Raw genomic sequence first — 21,219 nt, 5'->3', positions numbered from 1 at the left:
TGAACTGCATTATTACCCATAATGTGCTGCATTAAAACTTCCATGTCACCAAGGTTACTTAAGGCCTGCATACCAAGTTCATCGTGCAAACTGCTACTGCCTACAGCAGAGGCACTGTCATGTGATGCTTCTAAGTGGACACTCCCATTTCTCACCAGCAAGGAGGCGCTAGCGCTGAGCACTGCCGCCTGGGAAGGGGGGCGGGACTGGACTTTGACCTGGGCTGTGGTCTGCTGGCACTGATGAACATCTTGAAGGCTAAGGAAAAACATGGATTGAGGAAAGGTTACAGCGAAAAAGTGGCTAAAGAACAACATGAGGCCAACTATCTACAGTAGCGTCTAATTGAGAAGTAGGAGAGATACAAGACACAAACCTAACTCCCTTCACAGCTACAGAAGTTCATAATAAAAAAAGTTACAAAATAATCAAGTAGTGACAAAGCAGCAAAACAGGTTTCTTAAATCACAACAAAAGCTGCTGATGTTTACTAAACTGTATTTACTTTCTCTAGCACTATATCTGATCCATTCTGAACGACCAGACATCTTTCGGGTTAAAGAGCCATCATGTATGTTAACCTCTTGGCTGCTAGGCGTTTTCCCGCTGTGTGCTGGAAAATGCCATTTTAGTGGCACTATGACGAGCTCAGCTCGTCATCAGCACACGACACCCGTGGGTGATGACGAGCTGAGCTCGTCATCAGCATCGAAAGGGTTAATAAGCATCCCAGGAACTAAAACAATGCACCAGTGAAACCATGATTTCATCTATTAAAAGTACATCCTCCTCTTTTAGGAGCAAACTCAAAATTCAGAGTGGAATCTACCGGAAGCATTCTCTACAACATACTAACCTATGATGGAGGAAATTACTCAAAGGGGGAGGTAGGTGTACTGTGGGTGAGAGGAAGCAGGACTCTTCTGGATTAATTACTTCCTCCAATTTATGAAGGATTTCACTTACCACATCACTTTAAATTTAGTGGCTAATGTAATCATTACAAATGTGTATCGTAAAGTGACCACTGAAGCCAACTGAAAAAGATGGAATAATTGTAAATTATTATGAATAATCAAATCCCTTCTCACTGCCTCCATACAAATCTAGGCTTAGATATATGTGGTAGCTGGACTCAACACATTTTTAAACATTGTGATTAATTGGAATCGATTTCTGTAGCACTGTAGCTACAAGTTGGGGTGTCCTAGAGACAGAGGAGAAATCGTGGCGAGGATAAATACAGAGGCCAGGACTAAGATCGATTTTTTTTTAAATCCACTTGCCCATTTTGGTGCCATGCAGGGACCTGGCAAATTATGACAGCATTTAGATTGTATCAGAAGCCTGAAATTTGCCTTTTGGACTGTATTAGTGCTCATATAACGTGAGAGTGTAAATTCTAGTAGGGCACGGATTTTGTCACTTTTCTGCAGATCTACATACAAGGGCTGGATTTTGGCGAGAAGCGGTCATTCCAGGGCTAGAATACCTTACAAATTTAATGGTATGCATCAAGTCCTGTCCAATTTCTTTCCACAATGGAAAAAGGTCGAAATTTGGGTCCAACATGTAAAATAGTGACACTTTTTTCCAGGATGGGAAAAAAGTAGAGGCATATGGAGGCGTATGTGAGAAATGTTTTCACAAGTGAAATTTGAATTGCACAGATTTCTCGCACAAGCAAATATATGCTGGTCGACTCCCAGATAATCTTTTCTCCTTCTATGGAGAGTGCGGCCGAGATTTTCCCCCTCTAGTTGGGCTTGGGTAAAATTGCATCACGGATGCAGGCTAATTACCTTAAGCTCAACGGAGAGAAGACCGAGGTTTTGATATTGGGTAAAAACAAGGATCTCTGGGGCCCAATTCATTGGCCTAGTGAGATGGGTGCACTTCCTCAACCCAACCATCAAGTCCGTCATTTGGGTGTCATCATTGATGACTCACTAACCTTGCAACATCAAGCTGTCAAGGTGGCCGCCAAATATTTTATTATCCTGAAGTGGCTAAAAAAAAGATCATTTGGATGCTGCCAGAGCCCACCTAGCGAACAGTAGTCCAGGCGCTAATCACCTCAAGACTGGACTACGGTAACGTTCTTTACCTAGGGACCAACAAGGAGGTGACTCGCAGGCTGCAAATGGTTCAGAACTCTGCTGCAAGATTACTTTTGCCGGGTTCCTAGAGCCACCTGCGGGACCTGCACTGACTCTGGGTTGAGAACTGAATCAAGTTCAAAGCGCTGATCTACATGTTCAAAATCAAAATAGGTATAGCACCTCAATATCTGCAATCCCTGGTCTGTCCCTACGTGCCTCCTCGATGCCTTCACTCATCTACCCAAGGGAAATTATCTGTGCTCAGAGTCAGACTATCTCGGATGGGTGGCAGATCGTTTGCATACCTTGGTCCCTCACTCTGGAATTCCCTTCCCACATTTATTCAGAATGAAACGGAGTATGTCTAATTTCGCAAATCACTAAAAACCTGGATTTTTAACCAGTAATCATTTAAACTGTTACATATTCCTTGGTTCGCCAGGCGCCGGGAAATCCTTTTTGGGTAGCTGTTGCGCCTTATACATTTTAACTATAATAATAATAATATTTGCTCATGCTAAAATAGAATCCATAAATGCTTGCTAGAAGCAGGGTTTCCAGGCATACGACTGTAAACTCCTTAAAGTCATTTTGGCACCAACGCGAGATCGCAAACCTGGAAGTGCAATATTGTGACATAAAAAATTGGTTCCTTACTTTGTTATGTTGCCCATAAAAGGTGTATACATATTCTCCAATGTTAGTGTTTTCTTTTAATGTATGCAAGCAAACACTTTTAATCCTCTTTCCAACAACCATACTGTGGAACTGAAAACTGGCAGCCAAAAAGCGTGTGCTGCAGGAGGTTTGGTCTACTTGTCTACTGGACAAAATAAATATGAAACATTGTTGTGCTTGACCTCAAGCAATATGTTCCCAGTGTCCGACAATAGAAACTCTACATCCCAGCAACATCATCAAAGGATGTTGAGGACGATATGTTATCATCAGTCAATCTTCCGCATAATTAATATGTGTACCCTGAATGCTCAGGGATGCATTCACCTTAGTCACTACCTAGATGAGTACCATAGGTGTAGGCAGACTAAACTAGCACTCTGCACAGGGAATATTATAGCTGAACCACAAAGTGGCCAAATATTTGTAAAAGGTTTCTGCAAAAGAAAATCTGGATCTATCCTATTAGCTCATCTATTTCATTTAACTTTTTAGAGTTAAACTCTAATTAAACACTTCCTCATCCTGAATTGTTCATGGGCTCCAAGAGAAGAGGTATGAAAAGATAGGTTGCAACCTCCAGTACCAAACCAGAGAAGCAGAATTTCTTACTGTCTGCTAACCATACCGGTATAGTTATCAATTTGTATTTCATCTTCTGTCTTACCCTAGTATGGACACCACAACAGGTTCAGGCAGCAGCCTGGATACCAGCCTTATTTTACGACCTCTGAATCATACTTTAGACCTACATAAAGGCAATGGATGTGGATTGGTCTGTTATGGCCATTATAAATTATTCAAACATGATACAAGTGAGATGTAAAGCATTTCTTATGCCCTACTTCTAGCATCTTAATTTTGCATGGCTTCTGTGGCATTGAGATTCTATTTAAGATGTTAGAATTATGCATTTCACTGTCATAACAAATAAAAGTGGCTAAAATTACTACATATTTTGCTAATTATTCCTTTCACTACATCATAGTCCTTTTATTTTCAATTTGTAATAACTCAATTACATTGAAATAACTCATGTTGCTCTGTGGGTACATTTACCACTAATGGAGTAATCCAAACAAATAAATTAAACTACTTAATACTTAAAATACTTGCTGAACCGCTCTAGACAGAAGGGAAAAGTCACTGCAAATGGAAGTTATTCAAGAGATCAGTCAAACTTGTGCATTAATACTCAAGTCATTTGTACATGATATAAGCATGTGCCCAGTGATAACATTCTGAAGGTTCCCTTCCTGTGTTAGTGAGTACCAATTCTGTGGTCCTTACGGTCCAAACCTAACATTAAGACCTGTGAGGCTAGGATCCTGTTTTTCTAGGAGTACGTCAAAGTTGCTACATCTTGCTTTGTAAAGAAAGTCTTTAATTCAACCATGGACCAAAAGAACATTATTGGAGTCCCTGAACATTAGATTCACAGGCAGCTTATCATGGGTTGATTATGTTGAAAAATGTCTTAAAGACAGCTTTCCAAAATGAATCATAAGTATGTACCTTAATCAAGGCCTTGAGGATGCTACTGTGTCTACTGCATTAAAGGTCTAAAATGCCAAAATATCAGGACCTGTTGGGAAGACTAATGCAGTAGATGAAATAGGAAAAATACTTTGGCAGATGCTCCACCTTATAAACTATCAATCTATTAGTAAGAGTAGAACTCTTCCAAAAATCTATGCTTGCAAGCAAAACCTTGAGGAAACCTACGTAATTTGATAAAAAGTCTACTTAAAATAGGAGTACGACAACTGCTGGCCTTATATTGCTATTACAAACTGTGTCTCGCTTTTGATTCAGAAAAGAAAAGAACAAGTTAATAAAGTAACTAGAGGTGTCAAGCTACATCTCCGCTCTGAGGTCACAATTAACCTTAAGCCCTACTTACACCTGATCTTTGCGTTAACAGAGGAACTTAAAACTAATCGCAAAACTGTCAGGTGCTTCTCCTGACCATTTGAAAACGCTAGAGCTTCCCAATGATTAAAGGGACCTACCTCATCAGTGTTGACAATTCTCAGGGGTGTGTAAAGTTTGTTGCATGAGCGCAGGCTTGGTTTGATGCAGATTATTGGCCAACCTTCAGGACGCAGTATTCCATTTTCTCAACTTCCTACATTTGCATTGGTATTGGCATGCAAACTGTCAAGATTTCCTATCAAGAGATACGCAGCTCGGAAAATAGATGTGGCATTTTCTTCTGACTTAACATTAAAACGGTTTTCTTCACAACATTGCAACTGGGTGGATGTTGATGATACTTTTTTCTCAAGACTTATAAGAGTGTGACAGACATTGTCTTAATGTTAAAAGCCACATGGAGAAAACTTTGCAAACTTCTGTCACTGCAGTATTCCCAGGAATTATACCCCTACTGTTCTTCTTGCACACAGAGTAGAGTCTACCAATAAGCTACCACTAGTATTTATTCGAGGGAATGGAGTCAGAGCTGTGCCCTTAATGCACATAATGGTTTTCATTGACCAGTGTCAGCTAACGAAAACTAAGCATTCTAAAGTGACAGGTTGAGCCATTTCAACTTATTTGGTAATGCGATACAGTAACGGTTTGTTACAATATTTCTATTTGGATAGCACAAAGGATTTTCAAAATTAAAGTTTGACACACAACTCCTGGTTAACATGAGGTCGAAGAAGCAGGTACATAATTGCGCTATCAGTGTCCATATCAATGCGATGTTAAACCCTTTTTGCTGATGGTTTAATAGAAGAAAGCAATTTTTAAAGCTAATTGTTTAAGATCATGGTTATAGTAATTTTAAAAATGCATATTTTATCAATCTGAAAACTCCAACAGCTTTGTATTTGTACAAAGAGTAGTAAACAAATGCAGATTTCTTTAGTGATATATTAAAAGGTTTTTGTAACATACATTTTGATTTGTATTCATTTTAGTTTTATTTTATTTTTATTTAAAGAGTTTTATATAGCGCAAACAAGATCTTCACAGATATCAGAGCGCTTTACATAGACGGGTACATGAGGGAGCAAAGTCAAACAGGCAAATCAAGCTTTACATAGAAGGGTGCAAGGGGGAGCATATTCAGACGAGTAACTCAATAAATCACAGTATAATAGTACTACTAAGTGACACAACCACTCATGTGGATGATAAAACAACTCATACAAATAAGTCAAGAGTCAAACATGTAATACAGGACGGTGCAAGGTGTTAATAGGATTCGAACTAGTAGCTCAAGTGTATTTAGCCATGAGGATAGCTTTTACTTCTTTTTTAAAGAGTGTAGTGGAGGAGATCAGCCTGTTAAAAGTTAAAAGGTCTTGAGCTACTACTTCAGTAAATAACTAGGTTTGAGTTTCGTATTTTGATTTATTGCTGTTTTGACTTATTGCTGTTGATTTCCAGAACAATAAAGATACTGACCGTTTGCTATTTTACATAATAATTATTGTCACTTTTGTAATTTTCACACTACGCCTCTCGAACAAACAAAACGTTTTGAAAATAATACAATACTCATAGAAGGATATTTTCTTTATGTTATTGAGCTGGACATCATCAGCCTCAAGTTTGTTCTGCTTGCTGCAAACAGACACTGATTTAAAGCTGTACTTGGTCCAATAACAATTCTGCCCGAGTGACAAGGGAACACTATAAAATAGAAGTCACAGAACTGACATCTAAATTGAGGAATAAAGTCTCTCTCAATTATTTCTACAAACTATCTTGATGATTCCTAAGTGTTAGTGGCCTGTGCTTGGAATCCCAGGTAGAGGTGTATTAGGCATATTGTAACTGATTAATAATGATTAACAAGATGGCAATAGCTTGAAAAATTCAAAGGAAGCAAGCAAGGTGTCCAGTATTCACACCAGGCTATTTGCCCGCATCCAGAACAAGCCTCGTCAAAGCCCACAGTGCCCAAGCCTTGTCAAAGCCAACGGGTCTGACACTGGCAGTCAGCCTTTTGGCTTTGTCAATGTTTATTTTGTTATGATTTTTTCAAAACTTTATTGCTGGAGAAGCTGCTAGTCTGTCTGAATTCAAAGCAAACCAAAAGAAAATTTGGCCAAAAATAAAAAATGTTGTGTCTCTAAAAGCACACATTGCCATAGGATAGTAGCCTCTGAAGTGAAGTACTTTGTGCTTGGATGTACTCCTTTGTGAAAGGGCAGATTGCAATCCCTCATGAAAAAGTAAGGCAATGGCTGAAGTGGATTGACCCACTGTTCCATGCTGTAGGGTGCGGCAGAGGAAAAACGTGAATGACAATAACGGACCAGTGGATGAAGGCCAGCAGAAAGCCCCTGTAAGTACGCTAATATACATATAATTTTAGTAACTTCAGCAGATTTTGGCTAACGCCAGACCTAGGGAAAAATACAAACAACGCGCATGCTGTTTTAGAGGAGCTAAAGCTATTTAATTGAGTAGTAATTCAATAAAGTAACATGCATTGCCCAAAATGCTATTTCTGTCATGCATGAAAAGGCATAAGAAGCATAAAGAAACACAGCAATGAAATACAAAGAAATAGGGCTGTGATTTGTTTTGAGGCAGGTTACGAATATTATGGCATATCGTGACAAGACCCACCAGGCCAAGGCATGCCTGGGAGCAAGTGGTGTATACTTGTTCATGTTTAGATCTTGGTTATGATGTTAGCCATATTATGTGTATGAGACCAAAACTAATGAGTAAGTAGGAAATATTCTTCTTATTTAAAGTAACACCCTCAGAGTCTTGATTAAGGTGCATATTTAAGATCACATTGCCAGAAACGAGATCTGACCACAGCCTTGCTATTTACCTTCAACTACCTTCAGGAAAGGTATGTAATATGGTAGCAGACAACCCCTGCCCCATGCCATTGACTTTCAACAAATGGAATGGCAAAACATTCATTAACGTTTGGAAAAGAGTGCAAACTGCACATGTGCATGCAAAGGTAGAGATGATGGAGGCAAGGTTATGTGACCTGCAGCATGCAGAAGGGAAATCTGAAAGCCATACCTGTGGGGTGATCCGATGAGAGATGCAGGAGGGGTTGGGTTACTCCCTGCATTGTGCCGTCGTCTTACTGCTTGACGCCTAAATGTGCTGCGTTCACGGCGAAACGTGACTGACTCCTCATTCGCTTTTGAAACTGCAACAAGACCGAGATCGTCAATTAAATGAGATCCTACTTTTGTCCACGTTGCAGCACATTAGATTTGCATATTTAATCAATGTCTAAAATTTAATAAAGTAAAAAAGAGTGGTTTTTGAAGTCACAAATAGATATTCCAATGTACGTCGATTTTTTACAATAAATATATACGCTGCAATACTTATTACATTTCTTCCTATGGTCAAGATCTTTACTTACTGACATGCAATACGGAGGGTTGCAATGCAGTGTACAAAAAAGTTTGATATCTACTTTGACCCTTGCAAATTAATCTTTCCAATCATTTAACCAGTTAATGTCCTTCATTTTACTTTATCACAAGTCCAATACCCAAGAGGTTTGAGTACCGAGTTGGCAGTCAAACAGACTTCTACACTGAAAATGCAACAATATTCAAATAAAATGTTCACTTGCTATAAAATAACTTTCAGGATTTGGACCCAATGGCCTGTAAATAATTACTGAAACCAAAAAGAATCGGCAATCTATCAATATTAAGGAGTGTTTTTGTTTGATGGTTGTAAACTATCTAAATAAAATTGTGAAATACAAAACGACACTAAACCATGTATTTTATACTTTTTCAAATAAAGTATATTGCAGCATTTTTTTTGTTTAAGATATCTTTACTAGTTTTCTCAAGAAGAACAATGAGCCTGTGTGCTCCGCAAACATCGGGTAACAACCCGGCACAGTAGACCCCCAGTGAGTCAGGACGTTCTGTACAGCTGCTCCCACCGTCAGTGCTATTTGTTTACCTCCCCGAGAATGAAGCGGGAAGGTGATGGCGTTGGGGAGGCCAAGAAGGATATAGGCTGGGAATCTCGGGATCTGAGTCTCAAAATGGGAATCAATCTCATCCAGTATTTGTGACCAGTACGTCCCTAAGGAGGGGCAATCCCAGAGCAAGTGAGTGAGGGTGCCTTGCGTGCCGCAACTTCTCCAGCACAGCGGGCTGCGCGAGGGGTTACTTCTATGGAGCCTTACAGGCGTCAAGTACCAGTAGGTGGCCAATTTAGTGGCCGTTTCAATAGATGCCACATTACGAGCCGTGCGGCGAACCTGATGGTGAATGTCCTTCCACTCTTTCGGGGAAAGTTCCCTTCCCAGCTCACCTTCCCACCGCAATTGCCCCGTAGTCTTTGAACTGTCCGGGGGACCCTCAGGAATTTGTACAACTCCGACGTCAGGCGCGCATCACTGTGACTAGTAATCAGCCACTTCTCAAACGGCGTTAACCACCCCCCCCCTCCCGCACCCCCTCCTGGAGCACCCAGTGTGATTTGAAAATAATGGAACCGCTCCGTTTCCTGAAGCCCAAGATCATTACGAAATTCCTCAAACGGGCGTAATCCAGAAAGATTAAAAAAATGCCCGATGGAGCGGGTAGCCTCGGTCGTCCACTGTTGGAATTCTCTATAGTCAAGGCCAGGTGTGAAGTCTGGGTTTCACAACAGGCAAAGGAACAGTAAATGCAAATACAAATACAAAACACCCCTCCCCTCCACCCCCCCCCTCACCTCCTCCTCCAAAGAAAAAAAAAACACGCAGTAGAGATAGCGTAGACCAGCAAGGAGGCCCAACCAGCTAAGGAGCAGATGTGGCAGGAGTGTGCGTCTGTGGGAGATCGGCCAAGCGCAGTAGCCTAAGATATTTGGGACATGTGAGCTCAGTAAATTCAGATGTCAGCAACGTTACCTGGGGGGCCCAGAGTTCATGAAAGGAAGCCTCGGGGTTAGTCAAAGAAAGAGAAATTTTTTACATCCCTAAGATAAACCACAGTTTGTGTAGCCAGCCTAACCTAGTATGAAGTACTGCAGACCCCCAGTGAGTCAGGACGTTCTGTACAGCTGCTCCCACCGTCAGTGCTATTTGTTTACCTCTCCGAGAATGAAGCGGGAAGGTGATGGCGTTGGGGAGGCCAAGAAGGATATAGGCTGGGAATCTCGGGATCTGAGTCTCAAAATGGGAATCAATCTCATCCAGTATTTGTGACCAGTACGTCCCTAAGGAGGGGCAATCCCAGAGCAAGTGAGTGAGGGTGCCTTGCGTGCCGCAACTTCTCCAGCACAGCGGGCTGCGCGAGGGGTTACTTCTATGGAGCCTTACAGGCGTCAAGTACCAGTAGGTGGCCAATTTAGTGGCCGTTTCAATAGATGCCACATTACGAGCCGTTGGCGAACCCGATGGTGAATGTCCTTCCACTCTTTCGGGGAAAGTTCCCTTCCCAGCTCACCTTCCCACCGCAATTGCCCCATAGTCTTTGAACTGTCCGGGGGACCCTCAGGAATTTGTACAACTCCGACGTCAGGCGCGCATCACTGTGACTAGTAATCAGCCACTTCTCAAACGGCGTTAACCACCCCCCCCCCCCCTCCCGCACCCCCTCCTGGAGCACCCAGTGTGATTTGAAAATAATGGAACCGCTCCGTTTCCTGAAGCCCAAGATCATTACGAAATTCCTCAAACGGGCGTAATCCAGAAAGATAAAAAAAATGCCCGATGGAGCGGGTAGCCTCGGTCGTCCACTGTTGGAATTCTCTATAGTCAAGGCCAGGTGTGAAGTCTGGGTTTCACAACAGGCGTAATGGGGGATGGAAACGTAAGCCCTCTCACAAATGCAGCCCGATCCCAAGCGGCCATAATGGGACGGGTCACTTCCGATAAATACAGACTGCGATGACGATGCTGAAGGGCAAAAAGGGAACTCCCCAAAGAGTGCGAGCTGCAAGGGCCCTGTCCATAAACAACCAATGCTTCTCGGACTCTGGCCGAGACCACTCCACCAGAGCCCGCAGCTGAGCCGCCCGCCAATATGTCAAAAGATCTGGGATACCAAGTCCTCCTTCCAACGGATCCCTGTAGGTGAGAACGCGGCGCATCCTGGCTCTTTGGTCCCGCCAGATAAATCGCTCTATGTCCCTCTGCAAGGCCCGCAGAACCCCGGCGGGGGGCATCAGCAGGAGAGCATGAAAAAGGTAAAGAATTTGAGGCAACAGCACCATCTTCACCAGCGCAATGCGGCCGAGCCATGAGAGGGAATGAGGCCTCCACTTACGAAGTGAAGTGCGTACTTGTTTCAGTAGGAGCGAGTAGTTCACTTGTCGGGTAAGAGAAACGGTGTGTGCTACTCAGAGTCCCAGGTATGAAATGGTGTCCTGGGCCCACTGAACCTGAAAGTTCTGCCGGAGGAACACCAGCGTCTCAGGCTCCAGGGATAGGTTAAGGGATTATGACTTATGCACGTTGATCTGAAAGCACGAGGCTAGGGCGAAGCGAGCTAATTCGTCCAAAAAAGCTGGTAGGGAATTTCGAGGACGCTCCAGGGTCGCCACCACATCATCAGCATGAAGACACAGCTTATGCTCAGACCCCCCGAAGAATATACCACGAATCGATGGGTCATCTCGGATGCGTTGGGCCAAGGGCTCCATGTACAAGGCAAAAAGAAGTGGTGACAGCGGGCAATCTTGCCTAGTCCCCCTTCGTATCGTAAAGGCCGCTGACACCACCCTATTCACCCGTATGGTGGCTGTGGGATTCGCATAACACTGGAAGATCCAGGCTATGAAACGTGCGGGAAGGCCAAAATGAAGCAGGGTTACTCGGAGATACGACCAATGAACCCTATCGAACGCCTTCTCGGCGTAGACAGAAAGGACCATGCGTTCCGCCGGGAATCGCTCGGAACGGTCCATAAGATGGAGAAGGCGTTTAGTATTATCCGAGCACTGCCGCCCAGGGACAAAACCGGATTGATCCGGGTCTATCAAAACAGGAAGACATTTAAAGAGCCGCATCGCCAAAATGCTTGTAAAAATCTTTAAGTCCACATTAATAAGCGATATAGGGCGGTATGAGCTACAAAGACGGTGATCTTTCCCCGGCTTGGGTATAACAGTTATTAAAGCTTCCAGCATGAAGGAAGGGAGGGGAGAAGACTCAGTCGCCCCAATAGAATTCAAAATACGCGCAAGAATAGGGGCCAGTTTCCCACAAAATTTCTTATAAAAATCCAAAGAGAACCCATCGGGGGCAGGAGATTTGTTATGCTTAAGACGGGCAATCGAGGAAATAACCTCCTCCACTCGAATGGGGGCTCCCAGTTCCTCCGCCTGAGATGGCAGTAACGCGGAGGTGGCCGCCTTCTGGAGATACTGAGACTGGGCAGCGTCAGGAAATACTTGAGCCGAATACAATGATGCATAGAATTGTTGAAACTCTTCGACAATTGTCTTGTCCTCCCTACAATCCAGCCCTTCAGCGTCTTGTATCAGTGTCACTTTTTGCGCTTGTCGCTGGGCATGGAGTCGGTTGGCAAGTAGGCGACCACTGCGATCGCCCCCAACATAAAAAAAATGCTTAAGGAGTAAAGTGGCATACTCCGGCCGGTCAATATTTAGCCCAGCAAGTTGTACGCGAGCGGCTTTGAACTGTCGCCATACTCTCGGCGCACCCGTGCGCTGGTGAATTCGCTCTAACTCCTCTACTTTGGCGGTCAGGTGTGCGCGCTTCTCCCTCCTGCCTTTATTGTCGGCAGATGCAATGCCAATAAAAACCCCTCTGAGGACCGCCTTCATCGCCTCCCAGAGGGTCGTCATAGAAACGTCCGGTGTATCGTTCAATGTCATGTAATCCGTTATGTTCTCCTCAATCTGTCGCACAACTGAGGGGCGTTGGAGCATGCTCTCCCGCAGGCGCCAAAACCGTCGAGTAGCTCGCATTGGGGGAAAGGACAGAGAGAGTCGCAACGCGGAGTGATCGGAAAATGGGCAGGGTAGAATCTCAATCTCGCTAGCGCGCTGTGTGAGCGAGTTGGAGGTAAAAATGTAGTCAATGCGGTTATACGTTTTGTGAGGGTGCGAATAGAATGTGTAAGCCCATATGTTTTGATGTGTATGTCTCCAAAGGTCAGTGAGCCCGCCGTCAGTCAAAAGGCGTTTCCCAGCGTTGGATAATGTCCCCGTTTGACCCCAGCGCTGACCCCAGCGGTCCATGTCCCAATCTAAGACCAAGTTAATGTCCCCTCCAAGCAAGACAGTCCGGTCTGGCAGCCCTGCAATGACCGTTTTAAGAAAACTCTCCTGACCAGTGTTGGGGGAGTAAACTGAGGCCAGCACAAACGTGTGAGTGTTTAGTGTAAAGGCATGGGCCAGGAGCCTCCCCTTGATTTCAGCTTGCTTACCCCCCCCCACCCAACCTGGAAAACAGGAGGAAACCAAGAGGGCCACCCCTGCAGTTTTGGACATAGCTGATGAGAACAATTGAATTGGGAACGCCCGTGATCTAAGGTGAGCGGTATTAGCCGAGAGGAGGTATGTCTCTTGAAGTAAGCATATATGGGCGTCAGTATTCTCCAAATAAGACAGCAGCGCCCTTCGTTTAGTAGGACTGTTAAGGCCTTTCACATTCAAGGACACAATACGAATCTCAAAAACCAAAAGGATGGTAGGGTACGACTATAGCAGTGAATCCCACTAGGCGGAGGTACCCGGGCAGGTACAGGGCCCCAAGCGGAGAGTATGGCCGCAAAAACAGAGGAGGAGGAGAGTACCCCATAAAGAAAAAAGAAAAAAGCCAATTAAACTACCCAAAACCAAAAAACCCAAAAGAACAATCATATGTGGAGTTCACAAAAGTCCCAGGCAACCGCCTGTGGTGAGACGTGGGATGGATAGCAGGGGTGCCCGCCGCCCCCCCCCCCCCCCCCCACCCCCCCCAAACCCGGGCCCATCCCAAGTGCTAGATCAGTCCCACTGGATTTAAAACTAAGAAGGCATAGGTGGAAAGCAGGACAGCAGAGACCATCTATATCAGTCAGCCGATGTGAGGGTAGAGTCCTCTGACAAGGAGCAAAGAACCGCTGATCGTTCCTTGGCCATAGTCTCGGTATCCGGGCGAAGTATCGGCCTCGAGCTCTCCACTTTCCTCCAAGGGCCACTGTCCTCCCGTGTAGCGGGGCTTACAGGCTTCTCAAGATTACCATCAATCGCGCCCAGGATGCGAAGGAGAGAAGATGCTTCTTCCACAGAGCAGACTTGGCGGAGCTTAACCTCCCATTTGAAAATGAGCCTGAATGGATGCCCCCAGGAGTAGGCAACGTCTTTGGAATGGAGAAATGCGGTGACAGGCCGAAAGTCGCGTCCCTTCTGAAGTGTGGAGGCAGCCAGGTCTTGATAGAGGAGCGGCTTCCAGGAGCAGAACTCAATAGGATGCTTCGACTGCGCCTCTCGCAGGATATGTTCCTTAAGTTTAAAGTCATGAACGTATGCCCACTTGGTGCGTGCGATCCAGCCAGATCTCCAAGTCAGGAGGACCTCCCAGAACATGTCGAAACAGGTTTATCACAAAAGCTTCTATGTCCGGAGCCTCCAGACCCTGCGGGACCGCTCGGATCCGAATGTTGTTTCGACGTGAGCGGTTCTCTAGGTCCTCCGTGTGGGTATGGAGATCTAAGTGTTCCTCACAGAGGCGCAGCACCTCTTGTGGAAGCTGGGATAGTTCTTCATCCCTGCTGCTGTCTGATTCTCAAGGTCGTCCACCCTCCCACCCACAGAATCCAGATCCCTGCGCATCTCTCAGATCTCAGACGTTGGGTACCTTTTCATGGTATGAAACTCCTTAGTGAGGCCTGCAAAGAGTGACTCCAAAACAGAGCGCGTGACAGGGCCTTCAGTCTCCGTTGGAGCCTGCTTGTCAGTTACTTCGCCGGTTCGCGGCAGGGCATCTGCACCTCCTGTGCCAGATTTGAGAAATAAGTCCTTGACAGTCCTGTCCTTCCGATTCCTGGAGGTCGCCATGTGGGAGTGACAGCAGACAGGGGACAGAGTAGCTCCAGGCGCACATGGCCGCTACCCCAGCACCGTACTAAGCCGAAGTCGTGGAGAGAGCACCTGTGTTCTCGCCTACGCACCGATGGCCAGCCGTGTCGCCGTTCTTGGTGGCAGTCCCCCGAAGACCAAAAAGGAGCTCTCTCAGTATTGGCAAGTCACAAAACAGACTGACTGGGGGGGTGCAGGACACTCGGCCCGAGTCAATACTCGCGAACCTGGATGCAGCTAAACCCCCAGTCCAGCGTCAGGGTTCAAAAATCCATCTCGGGCTCTCGGGAAGGGCAGCCAGTCCAGCATCGACCCCCCGGCCCAGGAAAGCTCCCCAGTCGGCACCACCTCTCCAGCTGTTATGCCACAAGTCACTTGTGCTATCAGGCAGGATGATAAGCCAGCCGGTCCCCTTGAAGGGATGTGGAGGCACCGCACCGCCCCTCCTGCGGCGCGGATCTCCGTTATCGGCCTCACCCGTCCCCTCACACCTCCTGCAGGCACTCCACATCTGTCTGCACCACCTCCAGGGGCCACAAGCCAGGCCCGTCACGTGGACCTCGCACTGGGAGCACCTTAGCCTTGCTGCTGTGCCTAGTGGCTACACTCTGACGAGTCTTGCAGAGGCCACCCAATGTCACAGATGTGCCGCTCCCGTGATGTCCGGCAACTCAGCCACCGCCAGGCTCCCCCTGCCTCTACTATTGTGCCAGGCATGTCTGCTCCTCCACCCTCCTCTTCGGGCCGGCCGGGGTCGTCACATGCACTATAGCGCCCTCCAGGCCTCACTCCGCCGGATCACTCACTTCAGGGCACCAGCGGCAACCCCCGCAGCTCAGCAGAAGACCGGCACGCCCCACTCATGCTGGCTCCAAGCAGGCACTTCAGCATTCCAGCATCTCAGAGTCAGGCCACCATTTTAGTGTACCTCGGCACCCTGGCAGCTCAGGCTCCAGCCTCAGACAGCGGCGACCCCCTCCGGAGCGCCAGGACTCACCGGGACAATCGCCGGTCACAGCAGTGCCTTCCGCCTCCTGCAACACTCTGCCGTCTACCTCCTCCGCCGGTCTTCAGGCGCGGGCCGCCATTTTGTCCCGGCCGCCAAGACCCTCATTTGGCTCGCTGATGCGGCAGGATCCCCACCGGGAGGTCTCCGCAGCAAAGGTCCGGCACCAGCACCCCAGCCACAGCTCACGGGGGCAGCCAGGAGCCGCTGCGATTTCTTCCGCTCTCGACTGCCACCAAACGCTGCTACCGTCAGAGGCGCCCTGGACAGCCTCAGCGCAGCCGCCTCAGATCTAGGGCGCCAAAACCAGGAGTCCGCTAGCGATTCCAGGGATCAGGTAGGGATTGCGGAGTGGTCCCGAGGCAATATCTGCCAAAGGGGACACGGTGGGCAGTGCTATGCAGGGAAGGCCTCGGTCACGGGCAGGAGCAGCGAGCAGAAATGTCCTACTCGTCCGCCATCTTGGACACGCCACCTATTGCAGCATTTTTAAGGGGGGGTGGGGGCACAACTAATAATTTACATGATCTCTTGAATTATCCACTGTACAACATTCTTTTCAAACTCTTAGATACATAGAGTACTCAAATATACATACTCAAAGCACTCACAATCATTACTAAAATAGCTTGAGCTTAACTAAAAGGGAATTTCCCATGGGTTTATGCAAGCAAGCTATTTCAAACCGTGTAGCACAAGATTAAGAAGTCAGCAACACTGATTTGGCTTGCATGTGTACATTGACTGCTGCCTTCATTGGGACATACCAATAAAAATCCTGTCAATTATATGCCACGTTTGTTTGGTGATGCCCCGAAACCAGTCCCAGGATGTTTTTTTCCGGTCCAGGGAGGACATGGCTTAGCAGTTCGGGCTGGACTGTTCACATGAGAGGCAGGGTCAAGACTGATTTGCATATGGCTGGGTCCAAACTGGAGTGGCGTGGTGAGCAAAAGAATAATGGATTAATCCCAGATCTTTGTAACTAGGGGTGAATGTTTGCATTGTTCAGCATTCCGTCCATCATTTGCTTAAGTCAGTTTGAGTATTCATTAAATAAATACTGGGGAAGTTGATCTTCTTGTCATCTCTGATACCTTTTAATGAATGCACAAGACATGGCAAGAAAAATAATTGTATAATTCTGAACAATGTTTGTGTACCTCTCCATTTATTTTCAAAGGAACTTGTTTTTTGTTGCTCAGAATCGGGGACTACTGGCTCACTGACCCGTGCCGGTAAGTCAAGTTGTACTTTTAGCCAGGGCCATGGCAGAGACAAAGCATTAGAAATCATACTGAATGATTCAGTGCACATTCTGAGACTCAGACATGTTTGCAGACATTCAATGGTAACCCCAGAAATATATGCAAATGAACATAAACTTGAAAATAAAGTGATTCACTTTATCAAGAGCTATAGGATCTTTTTATTTATTGTGCAGTCAATTAGAAAAGACACTGTGCATTTGTTGTCATTCTAGAAGTTTTGCTTTTTTAATGGACTTGTCCAGTCCTAATGACGAAGTATCCCTAGAAATATAATATACCTATTGGGCTTACTTCAATTGAACTCATTTCGGTGGTTGGACGGTTGTCCTCATTTAATTAGCATAGTCTGGCAAAATAGATCCCATTTTAAATTATGCCACTGTGAAGATGATATTGAATGAAGTAATACATTTCAAAAAATGTGTTGGCTGAGAATTTCATCAAATTTCGAGACTGCTACCTTGTACTGGTCTGAAAGCAAACAGTCAGTCTTGAATTAGGGTTTCGTTCTTCTGATTTAAAAGTGAGGTAGCATGTATCAATTCTCTGATTAGTTTAGCTAGCCATGTGTTGAAATGAAGTACTCTGAGGCAGAGGTGAGTACAAACGTCTTTATTCTGTCATCCACTTTCCTTAACTGCCCGAGGGGTGCCAACATTGTAAGTCAACCTCTAGCAGAACGATACAAGGAGGGGGGAAGGAACATTCCAAGGCAGGAGGGAAGGGGAAAAGAGGAGGGAAGATTACAACTCATCTCACCACGGCCAAACATAACAAGGAAAGCTAATGAAAAAGGCGATTACCTTCTGTGCTTGACATCCATCTTAAACCCTAGAAGGAGGGAACCTAATTGAATACAAAAACAAACCCAATGCAACAACAGAGCGTAATAGAACACAAATATAATAGGGCAGCCTGGATGAGGAGGTAGAGTTTGGTTTGTAAGTACTGACCCCACTAAGGATAGGGTGCCACCCGGGGCTACATTCCTGTGAGCATCGCCCACTGGTGTGTCAGACGGACATACCGGAACATACTTTTTTTTTTTTTTTTTTTTTTTGGTAGACCTTTATTGTACGTTATACATTTACACAGCGGTGTGCCTACAACCCACTGATAGGGCCGGCCGCAATCAGAGCACCACAGAATAGACAAGGCAAACAATACATCTTGTCAGTTCAGTTCAAACGCATATGCAGTGTATGCTAAGCCCATGAAGGCACCACAAATGTTCCAGAAACATTGTCCAAGGTACACTATCAATTCCGGCCGTATAGCCCTTATGTGATCTCGGTCTTTTTCTTGTTTGTAGAACTAAAGGTAACCAACAACCAACCCCAACACCCCCCCACCCTTCTCCATCCTGGTCCTAACGAAGATACCAAATCAAGTCAGTGTGTGGAACATATGTCGGCCGGTTCAACAGGGTACAGAAAGTATATAAACAAGTTGGGCATTATCCCACAGTTTCTGTTACAACACTCACATTAGTACGGAGCAACAAAGGCCAGCAAATTCCCGACATTTCTCAGGGCAAAGGCGAGAGACCCAGAGGGTATTACTAGTCATACATCCCACATAGCAGGGACGTCCCACACAGAATGTGGCCACATTCAAACAGATTCCTGGACCCCCCCCGGCAACTCAACTATCTCACTCCTTTCACTATCAGAATCGTCCAATGACAGCACATAGAGCGTAAACGGCTCCCATACATCCCTCGGGCGAGATCTCTCTGGCAGCCCCTCATAATAGCAGTGCAGTTGGTCTCTACAGTAGGCCATGTCATTCAGCCACAGCTGTATATTAGGCGCCCTTCTCCCTCCCCATCCAACCGCGACCCTTCTCTTAGCCAACTGCAAAGCCAGGACCACAAGCCGTCTCGATTGGGCTGGTACCCCAGAAGCGATGCCCAAGAGGCAGAGACGCACATCCAATTTTACCTCGCTAGAGATCATAACAGTCAGTCTTTCAGTCACCTCCTTCCAAAAGTCATACACACGCGGACAACCCCAGGCCAGGTGTATAAAATCGGCGTCATCAGCACCACATCGAACACATTGGGCACTAGCCCGGAGCCCATATCTGACCAGCTGGACCGGCGTGTAATACCATTGGTGCAGAAATTTAAAGTGCAGAAGGCGAAAGTTGCCATTAATCACGCATCCCCCAGTCATGCTACAGCATTCTCCCCATTCATCATCGCTCAGAGGGTCTGGTAGGCTCCTATCCCAGCGTGCCCTGGCCAAGACCGCCCCTCCTCCCTCATCCTCCTGCGCAGCCTTATAAAGTCTAGAGAGTAATTTAGTTCTATCTTTGGCTGTGTAGAGCAGCTGTAATGCCCCAAGCGTCGACGGCTCCGCCGGATATGATGGAAACAAATCTCGTACTGCTGCCCTCAATCGCGCATAAACAAAGGTAGCCATAGTTGCGTTGGTGGGGCCTGCTGTCATGTCTTGTAAAGAAAGAAAGGATGCCCCCGGGAAGAGATCCCCCATGGTCTGAACTCCAGCTTCCCTCAAAACCAGCAATCCCCCGGGTTCACTGGTCACTGAAATATCTGAGTGGTACAATAGAGGCATAGCCGGGGCATATAGCGGCAATCTGGCAGCCCGTCTACCAAGTTCCTCCCAGGCGGACGCCGTGCGCCGCACCGTATCGATCTCTCCTTTCTCAAATATCGAATGTTTGTTAGTTATCATCGCCCTCAGCGGATACGGCAAGACTGCACTAGCTTCTAGCGCCACATGTGGGGTATACGGCGGAGCCTGTATCCAATAACTAGCAAATTGAGCTTGCGCGCATAGATAATACAGCTTCATGTCCGGTAAGGCGAACCCACCAAGTGCATGCGGCTTGATCATGACATCCCAAGTCACACGCGGTTTCTTGCCGGCCCAGGTGAGCGAGATCAGAAGAGACTTCAGTCGCGCGAAAAAGTGCGACTTCAACTGTACAGGGACATTTACAAATAGATAAAGAAATTTCGGCAGAACTACCATTTTAATTAAAGAAGTGCGATCAGCGAGCGTTAGAGGGAGCCGAGTCCATCTCGCCACCTGATCCTCCAACTTAGAGATGGCGACCCCATAGTTAGCCCTTATGACCTCCTGGCAGTCCCTATGCACCCAGATGCCCAGATAGCGAACCGACTCCGTCGCCCACTCCAGAGGGAATTCCAGTGGCATCCGGCTAGTCGCATCCGTGAGTGGGAGTATCACCGATTTGTCCCAATTGATAGTCAACCCGGAGTGCCGACCAAACTTAATGAATTCGCGGAGTATATTATCGAGATGAAGCCCCGGGTCTCTCACATACAGGACCATGTCGTCCCCATACATCGACACAGCCAGAGATCTGAGGGGGAACTTCAACGCTGCTTCCGCATATCTTTGCCGCAGAATACAGGCCAAAGGTTCCATCATGATGGCAAATAGGAGCGGCGATAGAGGACACCCCTGCCTTGTCCCCCTCTGGATCGGGAATGAAGAGGAGACATGCCCGTTGACCCTGACTCTCGCAGTTGGCGCAGTGTACAATAGAGCAATAAGGGAAGTGAAGAAAAAAGGCACCCCCATCCGGTGAAGGACAGTTATCATATATTTCCATGCCACCGAATCAAAGGCCTTAGCCGCATCCAGCATGACTGCAGCTGCAGGAAGGTCTGGCTTAAGCAGGTGCAATACGGCGAAAAGGGTCCGCAGATTATGCGTCGTGGACCTAAGAGGGATGAAACCTGATTGGTCCGGTAGCACCATGACCGGCAGGAGGAGACGCAGTCTTGTAGCTAAGACTTTGGCAATGATTTTGACATCCGTATTCATAAGCGAGAGGGGACGATAGGAATCACATTTATCTGGCGGTTTCCCAGGTTTGGGCAGCGCCACCAAGAGCGCCTCTCTCATGGTCACTGGGAGTCGTCCACGCTCAAACGCCTCTTCCAAGACTTGCGCCAGCTGCGGAATCAGGATATCAGCATATTTTTTATAAAATTCAGAGGGTAGGCCATCCGTGCCGGCCGCCTTCCCATTCGGAAGTGCCGCAATAGCATCCCTGAACTCAGCTTCCGTAATATGGTGCATTAGGAATTCTTGCTGACCTCTGGAGAGCCACACCAAGGCAACACCCTCTAGGTAACGGTTCACTTCCTCCTCATCAGCCGTGTCCCTTCGCT

General features: G+C 46.5%; 1 protein-coding gene across 3 annotated transcripts in view; it reads right to left on the bottom strand.

The window, feature by feature from the left end:
* The window catches only part of PCNX1 (pecanex 1), a 580,339-nt gene that overhangs the window by 394,434 nt on the left and 164,686 nt on the right, over nucleotides 1–21,219 (bottom strand). For 2 of the 3 annotated variants that reach the window (XM_086937052.1, XM_086937051.1), the window contains exons 7-8: nucleotides 7,791–7,923; nucleotides 17–258 (exon numbers count right to left, since the gene is read on the bottom strand). In XM_086937052.1, coding sequence (XP_086793178.1) covers nucleotides 17–258; nucleotides 7,791–7,923 — 375 coding nt within the window. The remainder of the gene's footprint in view (nucleotides 1–16; nucleotides 259–7,790; nucleotides 7,924–21,219) is intronic. The other variant, XM_086937053.1, reaches the window with a different exon arrangement.

The sequence above is a fragment of the Lissotriton vulgaris genome, chromosome 9 (assembly GCF_964263255.1).
Source record: "Lissotriton vulgaris chromosome 9, aLisVul1.2, whole genome shotgun sequence".
In the NCBI taxonomy this organism is placed as follows: Eukaryota; Metazoa; Chordata; class Amphibia; order Caudata; family Salamandridae; genus Lissotriton; species Lissotriton vulgaris.
Note: the sequence above shows the minus strand (reverse complement) of the source record. Positions and strands in the feature narration are given on the sequence as shown.